The sequence below is a fragment of the Podarcis muralis genome, chromosome 2 (genome assembly GCF_964188315.1).
Source record: "Podarcis muralis chromosome 2, rPodMur119.hap1.1, whole genome shotgun sequence".
Lineage (NCBI taxonomy): Eukaryota > Metazoa > Chordata > Lepidosauria > Squamata > Lacertidae > Podarcis > Podarcis muralis.
In genome coordinates, this window is record NC_135656.1 from 33,150,052 (window position 1) to 33,163,931 (window position 13,880).

General features: G+C 45.0%; 1 protein-coding gene across 5 annotated transcripts; it reads right to left on the reverse strand.

Annotated features, from left to right (window-relative positions):
• Positions 1 to 1,960: 1,960 nt before the first annotated feature.
• RSAD1 (radical S-adenosyl methionine domain containing 1) lies at positions 1,961 to 13,320 on the reverse strand. 5 transcript variants are annotated; one of them, XM_077924157.1, is made up of 10 exons: positions 13,117 to 13,318; positions 11,259 to 11,392; positions 10,642 to 10,846; positions 9,613 to 9,978; positions 8,502 to 8,565; positions 8,132 to 8,279; positions 6,894 to 6,948; positions 3,625 to 3,728; positions 3,389 to 3,516; positions 2,226 to 2,364 (listed from the first exon to the last, which is right to left on the reverse strand). In XM_077924157.1, the coding sequence occupies exons 1-9, from the start codon at positions 13,270 to 13,272 to the stop codon at positions 3,402 to 3,404; spliced, it is 1,347 nt and encodes a 448-aa protein (XP_077780283.1). In that variant the 5' UTR covers positions 13,273 to 13,318; the 3' UTR covers positions 2,226 to 2,364; positions 3,389 to 3,401. The 5 variants fall into 5 exon arrangements, with proteins under 5 accessions (XP_077780282.1, XP_077780284.1, XP_077780285.1 ...); XM_077924156.1 differs by lacking the exon at positions 3,389 to 3,516 and having other exon boundaries at positions 1,961 to 2,364; positions 13,117 to 13,320; XM_077924158.1 differs by lacking the exons at positions 3,389 to 3,516; positions 13,117 to 13,318 and adding an exon at positions 12,727 to 12,839 and having other exon boundaries at positions 1,961 to 2,364.
• Between the last annotated feature and the right edge of the window lie 560 nt (positions 13,321 to 13,880).

Genomic DNA, 13,880 nt, shown 5'->3' on the forward strand with positions numbered 1-13,880 from the left:
TTTGTTAGAGGGGAAATCATTGTATGTTGGCCATTTCTTTTCTTCTTCTTTTAAACCAGACCACACAGGTCCCCTGCATCAAATTCCATATGGGACAAATTATTTTGTATTTTATAACTAGAATGTCCAAGCATTCAAAATGATTTAATGCTCCTTTGGCTCATCCGGTTTAAGTGTACACACATTTCCTTGCTCATATAATAGAAAGTTGTTTTCAGGGGATTATCTAAAAACATATTCCCTTCTTTCCTTCCTTGCTTTCAGTTAAATCTTGACCATGTTTAGTCAGAAGCAAGTCTCAGTGATTTCAGAGTTTGAATCTCTGCCAAGAAAATATGTTCAGGATTCAAGCCTAAATTTGAAATCATTTCGTCAAATCTAATTTACCAGTGAGGTCTAAATACGCTTTGCGGTTCAAATAACAGAGGCACAAGATCATAAGGAGCTCTCCTGTTGCAAAGCTATTGCTGCCTCAACAGGTTCCAAACTTGCTCTGGGAAGGATGTGAGTAATAGATGTGTTCCTAGACTGCAATTGTAATTTCGTGCAGTATGTCTTTGCCATACAACCATGTTGCTGAAGAGACAACACCATATTGTCCATTTAGCCAACTGGAGGAGTCTAGCACAAGCTAAAGGCAACCCTCAACTATTTGCTATGCAGATATATCCTATGGCTCTTGGGCTTGTTCCTTCTTCCCATGGTTTTGACCATATTGTTCCTATTTTCCCATCTTTAACTGGCTACCTTGCTCATATAAACTTCTCTTATAGAGCCATTTCCCCTTTTAATTTGTCAACCCTTTTGCCTCCTCTTTTTTTTCTTCCCACATTACTTCTCCTGGTTCTGTTCTCCTGTTCAATCTTGGTTTCTATGTGCTTTGCCATATCTGCCCCCCCCCCCCATTGTTATTAGCTGAATTCCCTTCCCACCAAAATCCACACTATACCATCTTCCAGATCCTCTCTGAAATGTACTTTTTTTCTATTAGAACTCCCCCCTTCTCTTCTGCACCCCGCTCCAACTCAGCCCATATCTCCTATATTTTATGTCCTTATCTCTCCTTTTCCTCACATGTCTATTTTAAATTATAAGCTGGCGGGCAGGGAATGTGTTTGCTTGTCCTATTTACATTGCAGATTCTATAGCTTAGCTACTGCAAGGAGGAGAATGGCAAATATTAAAGACTGTTAGTCATAGTAAATCTATTAAAAAGTTATGTGCACACTAGTGAAGAGTAGATGGAAATCCAGCGTAAAAAGAAGCTGCAATTAAAGCTGTAATTATTCCACTTTAAGTTTAATTCCTGCCCTAGTAGTTTACTCCTGCCTCCCAGAGTGATTGTAATAAGCTTTAATTGCTTTACTGATTTTAATCAGCCCTTAGATGTGAGTGTGTTTGTCTCTCTCCCTGCATTTGGAAAGAAGAGGTAGTTTTTCATGAGAGAGGTTATACACACACACAAACCCCTGATGGGTAAGTTAGAAATGACCTAGCAGCCCATTTACCTCCATGCAATTGTACCAAGGTGCAAAACTCACAAACTTTTTGCATGTTTAGTGAAGCTGTGTTTGGTGTAGTTACCCCACTTACAAGTCTGTTTTATTTAGGATCTAAATCTCACCCTGCAACAAATTTCCTGTGTGGCTTACAAGAAATTATTTTTAAAGCCTATCCTGCGGCGAGAAAACCAACAGCACAGGAGATTGCTAGGCTTGTTCCCTTAAAAAGCAGCATTAAAGTAGTTTCACCTCAGGAATCTTATTCAATTTTGGTAAAAAAACAACAACAACATGCTAAGTAAGAACTTTTCACCAGGTTGGTGAGATGAACTTTAAGCTGCATATTGTTGCTTTGATTTCAGGTCTTTCCATGCTTCTGCCGTATTATTTTACATATTTTAAATTATTTTCACAATTAAGGTGCAAAAGCTCCAGACGTAATATTTAAAAAGAGCCTGTTAGTCTCTGGAACTGAATTTTATTGATGTTTTAAAAGTTATGTTGTTTGTGTGCTTTTAAGAATAAAATTAAACAGTATAAGAGAGCTTGGTCTTCGACTGTTGGGTGAGCCCAAAACAACTTATGTGCATATCAGCAAATCAGATACTGGCTCAGCAATTAGTCCTGTACTGTACTTCCAGCATGCTTCAGGTCAGCTGTCCTTTTTAATTTATTTTTCCAAACTATCCTGTTCATGTGTTCATCCTTCCCTTCATTACCTTCAAAATCCAGTGCAGCATTGTTCCGGGGAATGAGCACAAGGAAGTTTCCTGGTGACATCATAGGAGGCCAGCCAATCAGCACAGTGTGCATCAAGTTAGCTGACACACCTTTGCACACCCCACCTTCCCAGTGGATGAACCTGAGCAGAAAAGACATGTCATGTTTCTGTTTCCGTTTTTATTATTATTATCACCGGTCTCTGTGTTACTGTGTTAGCCAGTAAATGCAAAATGGAGCACGTTTCCTGCTGTCCGGAGTCCATGCATGGGAGTTTGTATATAATGTGTATAAAACCTAACTGAACTCTTTATTTCATTTGTCAAATAAATTAGCTGGAGTCATTTGAATTCCACCGCGGTTCTCAAAATGTGCGACTATAATCTCCACACACAACCAAAATTATATCTAGTAGGAAACTTGAAGCTCATCTAGCCAACATACCGTATTTTTTGCTCTATAAGACTCGCTTTTTCCCTCCTAAAAAGTAAGGGGAAATGTGTGTGCGTCTTATGGAGTGAATGCAGGCTGCACAGCTATCCCAGAAGCCAGAACAGCAAGAGGGATGGCTGCTTTCACTTGTTGTTCTGGCTTCTGAGATTCAGAATATTTTTTTTTCTTGTTTTCCTCCTCCAAAAACTAGGTGCGTCTTGTGGTCTGGTGCGTCTTATAGAGCAAAAAATACGGTGCTTTCTCAATTTAAATCACCCCTGAAATATAGTCATCCTACCTCTGAAGTATAAGTTTGCATTGTGCTTTTAGCTATGGGTTTAATGGACAATGGCTGAAATTTCATCCTATGTAGAAAGTTACTCGTTCAGCCTGTTGGACCAGTGATTAGTGACGCCATCAGGGCAAGCCACCTGAGGATGTGGGCCCTACCCCTGCACGGATCAATGCCCTGCATTCCATTTTGTTGCCTTGTTTTCCCTCCTTGCTACTAACATCATGAGAATGCTGTGGTTCCATAACGTGTATTTCATCTGCAAGGCTCATGGTCATTATCCCAGCTTTCGTAGGTGGAGAAAATGAGATCAAGATGGCTAAATTACTATCCCCGGATGGTAGTGTGAGTCAGTGCACAAGGCTGGAACATTCCTAATCCCTAGTGTCCTGCCCTACCCAGTCTAAGGCTGCTTCCTGCCATCCTTTACTTCTTAAGGAACCTAAGTAGGGACTTCAGGTTTGATTGAACGTTTTTTCTCTTTCCACCCAGGCTTTCTGGAACTGGTTGAGAAGTGTCAGCAGCAGAGAATCCAACACAGCCAGGCCTCTCCAAGAACACCTAAGTCCCCTGCAAAAAAACCAATCCCCACCAACAAGGACATGGATTAATCTTCCACAGCAGACAACAGCATCTTTCTTCACAGAGAAACATGATGAACTCGTAGGGGCCCCTTACTTGTCGTCTAGAAGCAGGAAACCACACTCCTCCAGCTCTTTCACTTCCTCTGATTCTCCAAATGCATCCCACAGGCTGAAGTCAGGGGCAAATTGTAGCCAGTGCTGTAGAAAAGAAATGCTGCTAGGATGGCCATTGCAATAACCAATAACAAGTGAGATAATAATGAACTGTGTGGAAATGAATCATTAACTAAAGGCTTTGCTTTGTGGAAGATCTGGAAAGGAAATGGAAGGCTTTTGGGATGACGCAGTTCTAAAAGAGAACCGCCATGACAAGACAGGTTCTGTTGCAGGATTGACGGTCAAGAGGGGGAGGAAGCCACGGCTTTGTTATCATACTTGACTATGTGTTTGATCTGGCAGAACCCCCTGAAAAGATTGATGTTGGAGCAACGGGTCTGTGAAAGCTAATGAGCAGACGCTAAGACTGTTTTCTATAGAAGTGCTGAAATGGCGCCTGCCGTCTGAATATGACTTTTGGATTAATGTGAAAATCCACACAGGACTATAACAATGTTTGTTTCAACTCGCTTGTGGAGACTTTCAGAGGTTATAAAGAAAGGAAAAAAATACGATAACAAGAAGATTGAAAGATGATTTGTAAAGGAAAACAACAAAGAGATGAATGGACAGAACTGTGAACATCAAAGCAGCAGAAATAAGAGATGATTGGATCCCTTTCTGAGCTTGAAGCATGGGTACCCCCAACAAAAATTTAAAATTCGGTTTTGTAATTTGGAACTAATGTGATTTGATTGGTTTGTTAATAAAAATTATTTTTTAAAAAAGAAAAAGAAATGCTGCTAGGATGGGTGTTGATTGATAGTTTCGAGAATTTGCTTTGCAGTTCATGTCCTATCAGAACACTAATGAGCGGGGGAGGATGGACTTCCAAATGTCAGTTATAAAGTCCTTGCAATGAATTCCTCAGCCTCTCATATACTTTTAAGACCATATGATGGGGCCCTGCTCTGGTTGATCCCCTCCGCCACCAGAGTTTAAACTGGCGTCCTCAAGAAGTTGGACCTATTCTCTTGCGGCACGTCCTCAAGGATGCTCTAGTTCCCTAGAAATTTTCAGGAAGGGCAGTAACTCCCTCCCTCAGCCTCCCATTCTGCTATCAAGTTTGCATATAACACTACACCAAACAAACCATGGCTTAGTGTGAGTGTTCCTGGAGAACGCTCCTCCCCCTGCTGCGTTGCTGTGAGCTAAGCCTTGCCTTGGCTAAGCATGTTGTCTTAACCTAGGCTTTGGGTTTGCCTGCTCCAGACAAATTACAAGCTGTAAACCCAGAACACCCCGTAGTTACAGCTCACGGCTTGACTGGAGCGACACAAACCTCAAGCCTGGGTTCAGATGACATCCTAAGCCAAGGCATGGCTTGGCTCACAGCAGTGCGACTGCAGCAGCAAGACGGAAGCAGAAGCAAAATGGCTGTGATTTCTCCATTTGCACTAAGCCATAGTTTGTATTATGTGCAACCCAGCTCTACATATTGCTTGAAGTATATCATTTACTGATTTTATGAGTTGTTGATTTATGAGTTGTTTTAAATTGGTTTTTTATGGTCTTTATTTATTTTCTGGCTACCTTTGGAGACTCCTAACACCAAAAGGCAAGAAGTAATGTACATACGTAAAAATAAATAAATTCTTTTTTGCTTTTTTCCCCTTCTGTCTTTGGCAACCAGCATTCAAGCTAGCATATCTTTCTGAAATCCTAGGTTGATTGCATCTTTGTAATGAAGGTCAGTAACTGAGCGGCCATGCCAGTTGCTAAAACAGAATCTAGATGCTAGTTTGGTGGCAAACCCATATTTGAATGCCAACACCCCTTTTATATTGTTGGCAACAAACGTTGGGAAGTTAAGTTGCAGCAAGGGTGGAAGTATATTGTTGTTTTCATCTCAGCCTGCACTGGGACTGTGCAAAACTGTCTAGCGGTTTCTAGATTTCTACCATAACCAAAATATGCTAAGCAATTTGGCGAGCTTGATTCGGTTTGATTTTCAAAGCTTGACTTCACCATTTTTGTCTTTGTTGGAGGAGTGAAGATTTAGGGCAGGAATGGGAAACATGACCCTCCCAATGTTGAACTTGGCTCCCATCATCTCGGACCACCAGCCTTGTTGGCTGGGATTGATGGGAGTTGGAGTCCCAAGAACATCTGGAGAGCCCCATGGTCCCAATTCCTGGTGTAGCTTACGGTACTACTCGACAAGATGCCTGACACAGCACTGCTGCCAAATTAAGAAGCTCAGTGTTGAGTTTTTCTCCACCCTAGTAATGCTTTTGGTCAGATATAACCATGTTCTCTTCCTTTTCTTTCCTGCTCCCAGTGTGCATAACTGGATGCTGCTGATAGATGCAAGGAAACAAATATAACTCTGAATAAAAGTTGGAGAGAGAGAAAGGTGCAGGGGACTGCTTTAAAGGTAAAGGCAAAGGACCCCTGACAGTTAAGTCCAGTCGCTAACGACTCTGGGGTTGCGGTGCTCATCTCGCTGTACTGGCCAAGGGAGCCGCCGTTTGTCCACATACACTTTTTCCAGGTCATGTGGCAAGCATGACTAAGCTGGTTCTGGCGAAACCAGAGCAGTGCACAGAAAAGCCGTTTACCTTCCCGCCGGAGTGGTACCTATTTATCTACTTGCACTTTGATGTGCTTTCGAACTGCTAGGTTGGCAGGAGTTGGGACCGAGCATCGGGAGCTAACCCCGTTGCAGGGATTCGAACCGCCAACCTTCCGATCGGCAAGCCCTAGGCTCAGTGGTTTAGACCACAGCGCCACCCACGTCCCTGTGGGTTGCTTTAGGCAACAGCTAATTCTCTCCTTGTTGGACCACTGAAAGCAACAAAGTGTGTTTTAAGGAAAATAAACCGAGGGCGGGGAAAATCTGCAGTTCCTAAAATTGAGAGCCTCGTGGCCAGTGGAAATCCCACAAAGGTTATTTCCAGCTTTCATTCATTTAGCAACCACAACCAGCAGGTTTTTCCAAGCTTTCTCCAAAAGGGATAAAAATCCAATCTTTTAAAAGCAGATTCAAACCACTGGTGCTGGTCACGTATTTTGCTTCTTGGCCACTCATTTCTCTTTAATTCCTTTGATTCTACCTGCTGAGTAGCTTGTGGAAAAGACAGAGAAAGTTCAGAAAAAGAGGAAGTAATAGGCCATTTCTGCCAAAAGCTCTGGAGTTAGGGCACTGAAAATTTCGGCCCCACCCAGTTGGCTGCAAGTGCAGTTGCTGGCACAATCACACCTCACCTTGTGTGTAATTCCTATATCCATACGAAGCCCCAACATCAGAACCTCTTCCAGTCTGCAAAGGAGACAGTCACAGGGTAACATAACACAAGGACATAGAACTCTCTAGCAACCTAGGAATAGTCACCAGAAACCTGTACTGCTTTTTCTGCACACACCATTCCTAGCAACTGTAGCAGATTAGCTTAGACCAGGCATGGCCAAACTTGGCCCTCCAGCTGTTTTGGGACTACCATTCCCATCATCCCTGACCACTGGTCCTGTTAGCTAGGGATGATGGGAGTTGTAGTCCCAACACATCTAGAGGGCCAAGTTTGGCTATGCCTGGCCTACGCAGAGGACACATGCTCTGAACCAACTTCACCTGCTATTTCAAGCATCATATACATATTAAAACATATTTGCCTAGATCAGTTTCCCAAACTTAGGTCTCCAGCTGTTGTTGGACTACAATTCTCATAATCCCCAGCTACCAGGACCAGTGGCCGGGGATGATGTGAACTGTAGTCCAAAAGCGGCTGGAGCCCCAAGTTTGGGAAACCCTGTCCCAGCTGAAGGGTGGAGAGATGAGAATGCATAGAAGCCTCTGGATTCTCCACAGCTGAAATGTAGCCACCATATCAAAGATAAGAGCCACTGTGGCTCCATCCATTCCTTGCCTCTGGCCCCACCCACCACTGCCACCCTAAAAGATTGACTTGAGGGAATAAGGCCCTTGAGCTGAAAATCCTCCCCTCCCCCTTCTTAGTTAGAGTCTTCAAAGCATTTCACATGGATTTTCTCAGAAAACCGAACAGCAATGTAATGTAGGTCTTAGTACAATGGTACCTCGGGTTAAGTACTTAATTTGTTCCGGAGGTCTGTTCTTAACCTGAAACTGTTCTTAACCTGAAGCACCACTTTAGCTAATGGAGCCTCCTGCTGCCGCTGCGCTACCGGAACACGATTTCTGTTCTCATCCTGAAGCAAAGTTCTTAACCCGAGGTACTATTTTTGGGTTAGCGGAGTCTGTAACCTGAAGCGTATGTAACCTGAAGCATATGTAATCCAAGGTACCACTGTATTCCCCTATTGCAGATGGGGGCCTAAGCAGTCATGGCACGCCTAGGGGCAACTACTGAGCTCGTGGTCAAGTCAAAACTTGAACCCAAGGTGTTCCCGCTGCAATACCATGGTTTGAAGGAATTCTACTCAAATTCATGGGATAAAACTGCCTCCTCGGCTCCCCTTCTGCTTACATATCCAGTTTGCTGAGTTCAGTCCGCTTCCGGGTCCCGTGCCCAACGGCCAACACCTCCTTCATCCATACATCTGGCTCCAAAGTCTGTATCCTGGCCTCCCGATGGACCTTGCCATCTCCCCACGGCACAAATCTCCCATGGGCTCCTAGGAAAGAGGCAGCCAGGGCTGTGGCTTAATTCTTCGTCTCTAGAGGGTATGGGAAGCAAATGTGCATAACTGCCCAGCCATCAGATGGCTGAGGTCATCCTTCCCCAACAACTCATGTCGAACATGAAGCACAGCTAAAATGGTACCATCTGAAAAGCACCTTGGAGAGCCCAGATTGGGAAGCGGCTGGCCCCTCTCATCTCCCCAAGCAATGCTCACCTGGTCCAATCCCGATATATTGACTCCCTTGCCAATAGGACAGGTTGTGGGTACTAAGTGCCCCCTGCAGGGGAAAAAGAAACAGAACAGCATAACCACTAAGGAATAGGTAGTCCAGTGCTACACCATGCTGGGAACCCTTTAGCGACCGACTCCTGAGGACGCTCAGCAACTCAGTGGATCCAGCATTCAAGTTTTGTGAGAAAGCGGAAAGCTCAGATTTAAAGCTCTCTCTCGGGATGGGAACTAAGCCTTCTGACTATCGGTCTCAGCCTGTGCCTACTGCCTTCAATAACATGCTCTGTTCTTTGCTAAGAAGGCATCCTCAGAGCATGTTTGCTTCACTTCTGTAGCTGGATGATATTCTTCTCTTTCTTTCCTACACATACACAAGCAAGCAAGCAAGCTTATTTCATTATCTGAAATCATTTTGTCTACTCCCTTCTGCTTAGGCAAGAGGAACCCCGCCACCAATCCATCTGAAGACTGGATGAGACCCATGGGTGCTTCTCTGCATATCCCCCTTGGTGGAAGGGGGGGTTGTTTTGTGTTTTTTTTGGAGTGGTTGCAACTGAAGAGGGAAGGGTTAACCATATCCTGCAACCCCCACACTGAAAAAAGCTCCTCTTGCTTGTCAGACTTGAAAACTCTCTCTCTCTCTCTCTCTCTGTGTGTGTGTGTGTGTGTGTGTGTGTGTGTGAGACAACACACAGGGAGAAGGCTAACCTTTCCCTAAGGCTAACCTTTCTCCACCTGTGGCACTTGTGTTGAAAAAAAAGACTCCAATGGGAAGCTGTTTTCAATCTTAGCTGTTGCATATGTGTGTGTGAGAGCGAGATCTTTGTGGAGACTGCAACTCCAATGCTTTTTCAAGCCTAATTATTTGGAGGTGTGGTCAGAGTGTGTGTGTTGGGGCGGGAAGAAAACAAACATGAATGGGTATTGGTATGGCCTGTATTATACGTGAGAATGAACGGAAGCGGGTGACATACTCATGAATTGATGTGTGGGGAAGATTAACAATGTTTGGATGCTGCCCTTGGACTGAGTAAGGTCCCCACTCCTGATTTAGGCTATATAGCAGAGGTTCTAGGCAAAGTAACAGACTTACATTCCTAGCGAAATTGGAGACCTCGTACTGATGGAAACCTGAATTTTGCAGAACATGCCGGGAGCACTCGTACATCTCTGATACTACATCCGGATCAGGCATGGGCAGGGAGCCCTGGTGGACTTGCTTGAAAAGCGAAGTACCCCTCTCCAGTGTCAGCTGGTAGAGAGAGATGTGGTCATCACACACGGTGAGCAGTTCCTCCAGACCCTGGATCCACAATGCATTGGTCTGACCCGGGAGTCCAAATATGAGGTCAATGGAAGTACGGCCTGCAAAGAGTTTCTTGGCTTCTTCTAAAGTTCGTAGAGCGTCACAAGATGTGTGGTTCCTTCCAAGGAGTTTCAGCTCTGTATTATTAAGTGACTGTTGATGAGGACAGGAAAACATGAGTATATTTGCCTCATTTATCAGGGGAAGAAGTGCAAGTGTCAGGAAAGAGATATGAGTAAGGCAAGAGTGAAAGCACTATTAGAGCATGAAGATTTCTGAATGTCAGGTGCAAGCAAGAACCAATGGGAGCAAAAAGTGAAGAGTCTGGTGGCCAAAAAACAGTTTGTAAGAGAGATTTCCCATTTCCTCCCTCTCCCCTTTGAAATACATTCTTGGGGGGGTTGATCAGAGCAACAAAGGAGGTGTGTGTTTTAACTCCTTCCCCGACTGAAATCTCACACTGACCCCCAGGTTGTTCTTTGCCCTTGCCAAATTTAACTCTTACTTTTAAAATTGTGGATGTTGAAAAATAGTAACAGGAAAGGAATTTCTCACAGGTCAGATTGGTGGTTATTCTGGACTATTCTGAGATATTTACTCCATAAGTAACTGTTTGCTGTTTCTGGCACACTACGGGCAGGAAAGCAGAGGAAGAGAGATGCTGAAGAATGGAGTGGCAAGCTCAATCATTTTTGACAAACGCAAGTTGCCAAATATTTCCATACATGCTTTTTAGAAACTTCTCCCAAAAGGAATATTGTAACTGGATCAGCACAGATTAATACAGCCCTGAAAGCAATGCACCCGTCATCTTACCTGGACACCAATGGAGAGGCGATTGATACCAGCTTTCTGGAACTCAGCCAGGCACGAGGCATCTGCTGAAGTGGGATTGGCTTCCAGTGTAACCTCAGTGCCTTCTGCTAAATGGGCACACTGGGAGACAGTGTCCAGGACAGCAGCAATGGTGAGCGGGTTGGCCAGGCTTGGCGTCCCTCCACCAAAGAACACTGATGTGATTCTGCAAAACCAAGGAGACGGTGAGGGGGACATATCTGAGGAACCCACAGTGTTGAGCCATATACGTCTCAGCCATACATCTCATTGCCTTTTTTTTTGTCTACTGCTTTTCAATAAAATAAATAAATCTTCCTATAGCAGTTTACAAGCCACTTAACAAATATACAACATAATGTTCCCACTGATCAGAAAGACTTCAAACCTCTGTAGGATTTCACAAAAGCCACTGTCCTTTAATGGTGAAGAGCATCTGTACTGAATATATTTGGCTTATTCCAAACCACTAAAATTCCCAACGCAAGAGCAGCTGCTGGCTTTGTTGTAAAACTCATCTCTTTCCTGTTCCTTCCCAAGTTCCCTGACTGTAAATCCTGACTGTTCAAAACCTCCACCTCATCTTCCACTATACTAACCTCTTGACTTGGCTGAGTTGGATCAGGGTCTGGGCCTCCTGAACAAGACAGTTCCTCATTTTCTGCTCATCAAGATTTCGGGGAATGTACTTGTTGAAGTTGCAGTAGCTGCAGCGCTTCTCACAGTAGGGCCACTAAGAGACAAGGAAACAATAGAATTCTTATTTGTTAAGACTTAACATACTTTCTGGTACCTTCACCGTGCTGTGTCCTCCTATCGTCAACATCTTGCCAGACCAAAGCCTGTAACACTTCTACCTGCCAAGAGGGGCAATCAATAAAATGGCTTGGAATGCAAAATATTTAACTCTGCACTCATTCTACCCCAAAGGCACATAGTGACCACCAGCATGTTTTAAAAACATGGTGGATTCAAAATACAAATATACTTATTGCACTATAGACTTAGTCCTACTCAACAGAGTTTAATCTCAGCCAATAAATGCCAGCCCAAGTAAAAACAACCACCACAAACCTGTTTTCTTTCATAAAGATGCTCTATCTGTAGCTTTGGCTAAACTTCAAAGGCTTTCCAATCATCGTGACCATCATGTCTTTCAGACCGTATATTTGTGGGCAGGTGAAATGTTTAAGAGAGGACTCTACAAAGGAGTATGTGGGAAATTTAACCTGAGGGTAGGCAGCATTGAATTCAATAGGACTTCATTCTGTGGAGATATGGTTAGTATTGCATTATGAATTATGCTTGGGAAGAGGATGATTGCTGGAGGAAGTGTAGCACAAGGCAACCTAGTCTTCTACACTTGCTATGACAATGCCCCAGCATGAACTTGTTCTGAAATAAAATCAGTTGTGGTTCCAAACACAAATTTGGAATTACGTGGGGAAGAGCAAGAGCAGAATGGTGTTTTTTTTAATACCAATTCACAGAAAGTCAGCACAGGTGGTTTTCCAGGACTCTTTCCTGAAGAGGGCCTCCAAAAATAACCCAATTACTCATGGGAATGTGTTACATATATTCTTTCTGAAGCGTTAGGTTTTGTTGTTTTTAAGATGTAGGAGCATTCCTATAACCCCCCTCAGTTGGAAATCATATCATACTGCTCAGGAAGCAACAGCCTGTCAAGCTAATGATGTGTATTTTGTCTCTTAAATAGACAGAAAAAGGCAGACATGGAAGAGTGAAGGCAAGGAAAGACTGTCAACTATGAGAGAGGTGTGCTTAGTTTGGGGTAAAATGCCACGTTGCCACGTATTTCTGTTTCAGAGGAAGTCTGTTGGGCTTTTGGCTGAGCAGAATCCATTATACACTTCTTAGAAACTAGATCAGGTAGATAAATCTCTATGGATCTGAACACACACACACACTGATCTGTCCGTAATATTTTCCCTCCTCAGTTATGGTGCAACCCTCTCTGAGTCATAACCATCTGGGTTGTGATGGTAAAACACATGCAAGTCCTCAGTAAGAGGGGGTCGGGGGGGTGAATGGAAGAGACATTATCACCATCAGGCACATGCGCAGAGTGAGAACCGCTCCGTCGAGGAAGCGCACCGTACTTGCACCAGTTCAGACCCCACGCAAGCGCACTGGAGGTGAGGGAAAGAGGCCTGCAAAGGAAACAGGGCAAACCCTCCTTCCGGACTTAGAGAACGCCTAAGGAACGGCGCATGCGCACTTTACTAAAAGGGGTGTGTGGAAGGTATCCCCGGCAGTCGATTTGGCGGGAGTTACTCAGCGCCTCAGGAAAAGGAGGAGCAGCTTTACTTCGCGGTCCGCATGCGCAAAAGTCCGTTTTACAACGCTCGCGGGGAAGCCGGCGTGCGCAAGCGCATAAAATGTTTTCCCCCCTCTCTCGCGCGCGGTGGGTCGCGTTCCGCTTCCCGCCGGACTCACGTGGACGTAGAGTGCGGCTGTCGCCGCCGCTTCCGGAGCGGGAGGCCGAGGGCGGAGCTGCGCGGCGGAGGCGCCTCCGAAGAGCCTCTCTGGCGGCGGCCGGACTGCCCTTAGGCCAGCCGGGAGCGCCGCCCTGAGCTTGCCAAGGGCGCCCATGCCGCTCCGCGCTGCTCTCGGGCCCCGGAGATCTCTTCCGGCTCCTGACGGGCAGAGGCGACGAGGAGTCCGCCCCTAGCGACGGGGAGGGCAGGGGGCGGGAGAGGCTGGGCTCGGCTGGAGCTTCTCTGACCCACCTTGCTTTGCACGGTGAAAATACTGTAAATAAATAATGCGCTTTTTTAATAATAAAAAAACCCGGCCCCTTTTCTTCTCTGCAAAGATCTAGCATGAGAACTCGCAGGATGGCGGTTAACGGAAGTGCAGCTCACTAAGCATGTGCAGAGTGCGCTTTATAGTTTTCAGCACTCATCGAGCGGTATCTCGCGCGCGCGCACGTAACCCTGGGATGGGTTGGTTGCATAGCTGTCAACTTTCAGATTTGAAAATAAGGGATCAGCAGCGTCACCTGTCCCGGGGACAGTCTGTGGGATATCTAACAATCTGGGAAGCAGCGGAATAAGGGAATTTCCCGCGAAAAAAAGGGAAGGTTGACAGCTATGGTTGGTTGGCGTGTCAGCACTAGACCTGGGGACAACCGTTATTATTTCTTCGCCTGACCCGCCTCAAAGGGGGGTTGGGAGAATATAAATTTGCAGGAGAGGAGG

Coding starts and splice junctions, on each gene's coding strand:
- RSAD1 (XM_077924156.1), bottom strand. CDS start 13,272: ATGGGCGCCCTTGGCAAGCTCAGGGCGGCGCTCCCGGCTGGCCTAAGG. Junction 8,280..8,501: donor ATATATCGGGATTGGACCAG/GTGAGCATTGCT, acceptor CCTCTTTCCTAG/GAGCCCATGGGAGATTTGTG. Junction 3,729..6,893: donor ATATAGGAATTACACACAAG/GTGAGGTGTGAT, acceptor TCTTTTCTACAG/CACTGGCTACAATTTGCCCC.